At 42.6% G+C, this 7,992-nt stretch overlaps 1 protein-coding gene across 1 annotated transcript in view; it reads right to left on the bottom strand.

Annotated features, from left to right (window-relative positions):
• Positions 1-2,528: 2,528 nt before the first annotated feature.
• Positions 2,529-7,992, bottom strand: part of NPEPL1 (aminopeptidase-like 1) — a gene marked incomplete at its 5' end in the record, with an annotated part of 13,711 nt that continues 8,247 nt past the window's right edge. The window contains 5 exons of the mRNA XM_008943287.1: positions 2,529-2,880; positions 3,787-3,897; positions 4,583-4,759; positions 5,921-6,044; positions 6,687-6,787. Of these exons, the coding sequence (XP_008941535.1) occupies positions 2,722-2,880; positions 3,787-3,897; positions 4,583-4,759; positions 5,921-6,044; positions 6,687-6,787 (672 nt within the window). The remainder of the gene's footprint in view (positions 2,881-3,786; positions 3,898-4,582; positions 4,760-5,920; positions 6,045-6,686; positions 6,788-7,992) is intronic.

Below are 7,992 nucleotides of genomic sequence, written 5' to 3'. Positions count from 1 at the left end.
AGCTAAACGTGTCGGTAGATGTGGAGCACTGTCAGGATGGCTGTGCAGGCTGTGAGAACATCAGACAGCTTCTGCAATCTGCTCACTCCAGGCCACGCAGTGATCAGCCCAAGTAGGTGGCAGCTCCAGAGACCAAATTCCAGCTTTGCTGTGCAACACCAGCCTGTTTCTCTTTGGTAACTCCCACACACCCATTTCTGACACAGAGTTATCTCCTACTTCTAAGGCAGCTTGGGGACCTCCCCTTCTGTAGATTTCCTCCAGGTCTCATACCAAGATACTTCAGGGCAAATGCTGGAGCAGAAGTTGAAATTGCCTAGTAAGTAGGTAAGTAAATCCAGGTGGTGGAATCACATCTTGGAGGAACTAAAATTCTGCTCTTTAGGGGGTTAAGAAACACTAAGTGAGCTTAACAAGAATGATCCCAGTGAAAGCTCCATGAAACCCAGAAGAAAGAGAATAATTTATTTGGTAAATAAAGCTCACAAATCACTGTCTTGTGTAGATCCTAAGCTTCTGCTCTAGATAATAGACCTCCTCTAAACAGAAGGAAATAAAAATGTACACCAGGAATAGCAAGAGATTTTATTAAAGAATTTAAAACTAAAGTAAGGATTTTTATACCCTGTCTCTGAAATAGAGGAAGCATCAGACTCTTAGGTGTTGATTTATTTTACTCTGCTTACACAAACTTAAGCTGGTTTTCAGTTTTTGATTCCCTAAATATTTATCCTGTTTGCTTTTCAGGTACTTCTTATTAGATTTCCTTAATATTAAGTATTTCTTTCTAAAGATAATTTGGAAGACACTTAATAGAAGTTAAATCCAGCAGAATGATATCGTTTGAGACACACCAAAATTGAAGAATATGACCATCAACATCAAAAACTAATTCCTCCTTTATCTGGGCTTGCTGCATTAGAATTTCGCCTTTTGCCACAAAACTGCAGGCTACTTTTTATGTACAAATGTGCCTCATTTTGGCAAAACATTGTATTTCAAAATTATAGTTGAATAATTTGAGGAGTATTTCTACAGGAGAGAAATCAAAGACTAAATTTCAGAGCATTGAAATTAGAATATTTTGCCACTAGCTTCACTATGGAGTCAGTAATGAAAATACTCTTCATCAACACATTTCCCACAACAGTTTTTGGTATCACATAGTGCTTTATACCAAGAGTCTAGAACAACCAAAGGCCTCTTAAGACTATGATCAAGTGGACTAAGGAACCAGAATGGTAAAGAAGAAAACATAGGAAGTAATGAAGCTGGTTTTTTATATAAAAAGTTACATTCTGCCTCAGAATCAAATACAGCCACAAAGCCAGAATGAAAAATGTTTTCTTCTCCCTTCTGTGTAAAGCTTTCCATGAAGTCTTTAATCAAAAAGCCTCATGTCTAAACCAGATGTGCACCTCATTGTTGGAACTCCATCTAAAAACTAGCACCAGTTCTCTCCAGAGCTCACGTCCAACAGAGGGGAAGGTGCAATTCATCACAGCTCAGCTTGACTTTATCTGCAAAGCAGCCAAAGGCATGTGCTGGGTGGGATTTTTCACCATCAGTGCTCTGGCTGAGCCAAGAAATGTTTCCAGGGGCTGACACTTGAACCATGGGGCAGGGACCAATGCAGATTCAAACGTGGTCACCCCGTTCCCAGCTCTGCTGCTGACATGACATAAATGGGGCAAGTCATTTCCTGGGGTGTCCGAGCCAAAGCACTGCGTGCAAGCTCCCCATGACTGGCTTACACAGAAACTCATACTACACATCCCTGATGAGTGTTGAACCAAACAAATGAAGTGAATCAGTGCAAGCTCTTCAGAGCCGCCCCCAAGAACTCAGCATAAGCTGTTACTCCACTAGGTCTCTTTTCAGATCTATGAGTGCTGGGAAAAGGAATTTGAACAAGTAATGATATCACACACAAACTTCTGGAGCACTGTGTTCTCAGAAATGTAAATAACACCACGAAATGCCACATGGGATACGTAAGCTGCTTTAATAATAATAAATTTATTAAGTGGCAAGAAGCCACTCTGCTTTGTAAACCAATTTTACTCAATCACAGTCCCTCTATTGTTTTCCTCATTTAACATGAATACATTCTGTAATTTGTCTGTGAAAGATTTACGTAGAGATATGTTCTGGACCACTCTTGCTGATTTTACTGGTCAGAAAAACATTAAACATGCAGAAAAAGCACCTTATTAAAACTCTAGGCCTTTCCTCAGTACATCTCCTTCGCTGCTAAGCTAAATGTCACTGAATAAACGACCTTACAGACTCTTTTACCTTGTCCTGTGTTCTGAGATGTAGGGGGCCTGCACAATTGTCTGATAAAACCTCACACAGAATAAGTAATTCTGAAGGCTTTGTAAGCAATAGCTGCAGTTGCTTCTTCAGACTAGAGAGAGCTTCTCATGCATTAATGCACTTTGTTAGGTTTTGTGAGGAGCTCAGAGGATGCACTCTCTTCCTGATGCAATTAGTTGAGCCTGGACTCTGCACCACTGATGTTGTTCAGCAACTGTGTGCACCAATAATTTAAAAAAAAACACCAAGAAATCAGGCTGGTTTTATCAGAAACAAGTAAGAAATCTTATCATGAGAGTAAAAAAAATGGCAATTTCTGATGTGTGACATTTTCATTGCTTGAGAAGGGATCAGTGCAAAGTGAGGTAACCCATGCCCCCGTCACGTTGGGCCGGGGGCGCGTCACACCAGGCGCCGCCTCTTGGAGTCCCTCTCCATGTCCTCAGTGGGAGAGTCCCCGTCGCACCCAAGAGGGGACACCATGTTTAGCAGAGGGTCTTCAGACGCCCCTCCGAACAGGGACAGCAACAAAGCCACACCATAGCCAGTAGCTCGTTCACCCTAGGAAAAAAAAAACCACAACACACAGTAACTCACACTTCAGACTGTGTAAATTGAATCTGGTTCTCATTTACCTCCTCACTCAACAAGAGCAGTGCTGGTGCCTGGCCACAGGGAATACTCGCGGTCCCTGGCTCAGCCTGTGCTCCTGCACCCTCACTGCTACTGGAATCTGTCCTGGTTGGACTAAACCAGCACACCAGCTGCTTCACATGAGACAGCTCACACCGACTCAAGCATGGATTTATGCTAACAGAAGTTTATGCTAGCATTCAGGGCAGGGAATGTTCCATCCAGTGTAAGCATGGGTTTGGAGTATCAGCTGAGTAAGCTGTGCTTACAAAAAAATAAGGTGAGTGGGTGTAAACTGGCTAATTTTTTTAGGAAAAAAGAATATACACAAGTTCCATCACAGGGAGGAGGGGGAAGTCCCCCCCAGGAGGAAACAAGTGTTTTCTCTGCTGCAAGTCAGCAAGGCAGGATGATCAACTCTGGTCAACTGTCTTAAAACAATGAGTAAAATGGAAGGCTAGGTAGTAGGGTACAGCAGGGTTGGTGGTTGGACTCAATGATCTCAAAGGTCTTTTCCAAGCAAAGTGATTCTATGGTTGTTGCCACAAACCAAAGGGGCTAAGTGTCAAAGTTCACAATGATAAAGATGTTGCTGATGAAAGTGACCACTGGGTGTTTTAAAACCAAAATGAAAAATAAGAACAGACGAAGCTACCAAAAAGAAATGCCCCAAACAGATAAAGAGTCAATGCTTCTCAAAGTAACTCCTCTCCACCTAATTCTCTTGCTCTAAATTTCATGGCACAGAATTCAGAGTAGCTGCAGGCACAGGCAGTTTTCCTCACCCAGCCTGCCTGCCCAGGGAGGTCTCAGAAGCCCTGGGAACATACTCACTGCATGAACTGGTGCAGCAATATCTACATGGACCCAGACCCCAGGCCAGTCGAAGCCAATGTGAGAGGCAATGAAGAGCCCAGCACAGGAACTTGGAGTATTGTCTCGGTCCTGTAGAAACAATACAAACAACAGGTGGTCTTGCAAGAAAAGACACTATTGATGTTTTATTCTTACCTACAGAAAAGAGAATTGTGCCAATATAGTTCAAAGCTTAATGAATGGCCTTAAAACACAGTCTTGCAAAGCAGCTATACTGTAAATCCTTTGACTTAAGCCCTGGTAGAAGTCTGGCCCTGCTCAATTCCTCTTCTGCCCAAGCTTCTTTCTGCAGTGCTTTTGGAACTTAACTGCACACTGTACCTCTCAAACACAGCAAAAGCAGCTGCAGCAATTCCCTAGACCTCTGTCCTCTGTTTCCTGGTTTCTGCACTCCCAGTTACTGTCTCTGCTGGTTATATACAATCTGAGGAGCATCCGTCTTTACTTCTTAAACGGTATCCATCCAGGAATTCAGCACTCATCTAAGGGCCATGCTTAAAAGGCAAGCAGCCCAAAGATACCTTTGCAGCAGGCTACCCTTTTTAAAATTGACACAAAACATCAGTGTAGTGACACACAGCCTGCAAAATCCCCAGATAAAGGACCCTGAAGGTCATAATTATACGTCCCATTTCTGTAAGATCACAGCCCGCAAGAAGAGCTTTCAGCCAGCTATCAACAGGCCAGCACATTACCTACAAAATACACATTTTTATGTAATAAATAAAATTTAAAAGAAAAAAAAAAATCTTACTGCCACAGAGTTCTTCATATCAGCTACAGCAGAGGTAAATTCACTGAAGTGGAGCTCAGGGCAATACACAAGAGGATGGACTAAGTCTCCACAGTTCCTGCCAGCTTTAACACAAGCCTTTTCCCACTCTTCATTATTGGTAAGGACAGCAGCATGATACTTCCCTGTAGCAATTCCCTAGTGAAATAAGACAAAATCAGGAAGAATTCACCTTAACTCTATTGGGTGGGATAATTCTGTACCACTCCCTCTCAGCATTAGCAGTTGCTTTCCATCTAACAAAGCCACCAAGAAAAAAAAAAAGTCTCAAAACCACTCCATAAGAAGGGCAGGTGTCACAAATGTAGACAAAGATGTCATAGCTACTGCTGAATCTTTTAAAATTTCTGAAAAATCCATTCTGTAGTGAAGCTGTCTGCAATAGTTGTCTTTATAGTTACTGAGCAGCAAACTATATCACTTTACAAGTATTTGTTGTTAGAAGCAAAATCAAATTGGCAATGAATTATAAATAAAACATCTAACACACAGTAGAGGATACCCCAGCAATTTGTGTCAATCACTCAAAGAGTCTGTAACATCCTCATTCATTGGAAAGGTTGCCTCCTTCCAAATATACAAAACCCAGAAGCCACCATCAGACCAGTCTTTCAATAGGACAACAATGGGAAATTTCAATGGGCTTGATGTTTACACCAATGTATACAACATTCAGGCTTCTAAAATTCGCCACCATTTCTCCTCCTGATACAAAGACCAATTCATTTTCCAGAAAATTATACCACAAGAATCACTGCTTTTCAATATAACCTTCTACAAAACCAGAACAGATTTCAAAAAATAACAGCATTAAATTTGTACCCTTGCATCTTTCCACAGCTGACTTACAATGTAAGCTGTTTTCTGGACAAGAGAATTCCTGATAGCCATCATCAAATCAGTTCTGCTAATTACAAAGATACTGAATGGCAAACATTGAGCACTGGGTCCCTTACATCAGCTGCTCATGTCGTCAGAACAATGCCATTTTTTTCCTTAAGAATGCAAAAGCAAAAAAGTTGCATAAAGAACAAAAAGCCTCAACCCTTCCTGGGTAATGCAGTTATAAATGTAACACATTCATGGCACACAGCACACACACAAGAGGACTCCAGCTTACTGGGACTGCTGCTGGCAACGCTCTCTTGCACAAGTTTAGGAAGCCATGCTCAAGCACAACAGTTGATGGGACCCAGCCCCCCAAAGACTAGCAGAGCAGAGGTTAAGGAAGTGTAGTGGAAGTGCTCTCAGGCAGCAGAGGCATGCATCCCCCGTGTGCCAGCAGTTCTGTGTCAGTACCTGAGCTCCAGTGAGAGTGGCCATATCAAGGATGATATCAGCTCCAAGATCTTTGCACGCATAAGCTACTCCATCAGCCAGTATCAGCCTCCCTTCTGCATCAGTGTTATTGATTTCCACCGTTCTAGGAAGAAGAGAGAGCATTTAATGCAGCAGTACCTCAGCTGGAGGGCAAGACTCCTCTGTCTGGACTAGAATACTGGAGGAGAAAGCAGACTCAGACCTAACAGGCTTTCTTATCTAACTCTGCAGGTCTGTATGGCTGCTGACTCCCCAGCTGCGGGCACCCAGGCACAGCTCACGTGGCAAAGGGCTGTAACTGCACTGTCCTCATGGCTGGGTCTGCTTGTCAGGCCTGCAGAATGCCCAGCACGTTGAGCTGGGGTTTTACAAACTACTGCCATATAAACAGGTATCACACTCTGCTTAAAAGAAGAGGAGAGTCTCATACAATGGCAGCCTGCCCCTGTGACAACACAGACTACAGATGAACACAGAAAACTGGTTGTACTGGAAAAAACGCCTAAACCTGGGTGCTTTAAGGGAACTTTAGCTCATGATATAGGTGATACATATTTTGGTGTGTATTTACATTCCCAACAGGAAACCTTAAACACACTTAAAACTCACTACTCCAGCTGTCTGAAATACCATTATCAGTATCTAGGGAAGCTGATGAAGGGCAGGTTCACAATCTGCATGGCACTCGGACAGAACCAAAGAGTTCCTCTCAACATTTCTGTGGAAAGGATAGACATGATCTTACTTTCCAGAGTAAAGAACATGAATATCATCAGGTCTTGTTGCATGTGGTCCGACTGCATTCTCAGCCAAACAAAAAACAGCATGAAGATTGTCTTTAAACCCCTGTAACAACAACAGGAAAAAAATGGCTTTTGATTCACATCGAGCTAATTTATTGGGACTGAAATGAATGAGGACTTAAAACTTCTTGACAGCAATGTGACTAATTACATAGTAAGTCTGTGACAAATGTCTTATATTTTGAAGCTGAGACCAAGAGCTATAGAAAGTAAGCCAAAGAGGTTTTAGACTTCTCACTGGGGAGTGAATAAAAGCATGTGACAGACAATCAGGGAAGGAATCTAGAAAGCCCTTGTTAATTAAGCAGCCATGAGTAAAATCTCTCAGTGACAAGGTATCCAAATTAAAGTGTCTTCTATATGCAGCATACAGATGCAACTGGAGGGGGTTATGTTTAGTCAAACCTGATTCCTTGGGAAGAGCACATTCAGCTCCAGCAAGATCTTCACAAGCACAATGGCAAAGCCCACTGAGCTCACTGGGAAACTGCCAGGCTCACAAAACCAAATCCCAAGTCACTGAACTACAGTACCCCTGCATGAAAATCAGCAGAATACATCTCCAAACATCCAACACTTCACTCATCTCATTTCAATACCACACTAATACAGACTCACAACAGAAATCACAAACAATACATCTGGACTGTGGGACTCCCTCACTTTTCGTAGCCACAAAGGAAAGATCCAAGCAACACCTGCTTTCAACGTGACCATTACACAGGCTGGGAGAGGACGTTACACAGCCAGTCAGGACACTTGGGGTTACTCTCCAAACACTGTGTTTTCTGCTGCTTTTATTTAATCTCCAATAACAACAAAGATACAACTGGGGCTATCTGAGAAACTGAGCTCCTTCCCACCACTTCTACCACAACAGTGAAGAGCCTACAGGAATAGTGGAAAATGATGGAAATAAAAAAATGCTAATATGCAGACACACGGGAACTGTATACTTTCCTTAAAAAAACAACCCCAGGCAAACAGTTTGCATCTTTGAGAATATTTTTGGAAAGTAACTTTGATGGTGGCAATCCTGGAGCATGGTGGAACTCCATATCTCAGTGGACCTCCCAGCTGCCAACAACACAGCTCATTGCCCTTCAGCATCCTACCTGCACCACAGGGCAGATACACACTACCAGGACCTCTCTCTTTCCATGTAAAACCAAAACCACCCATGGCTAAGACAAATTTGGGTTGGTTTTTTTGGGGGGGGATAGGAGTATGTGTGTGTTTGTGGTTTTT

The sequence above is a fragment of the Merops nubicus genome, unplaced genomic scaffold (assembly GCF_000691845.1).
Source record: "Merops nubicus isolate BGI_N331 unplaced genomic scaffold, ASM69184v1 scaffold51596, whole genome shotgun sequence".
Taxonomy (NCBI): domain Eukaryota; kingdom Metazoa; phylum Chordata; class Aves; order Coraciiformes; family Meropidae; genus Merops; species Merops nubicus.
Note: the sequence above shows the minus strand (reverse complement) of the source record. Positions and strands in the feature narration are given on the sequence as shown.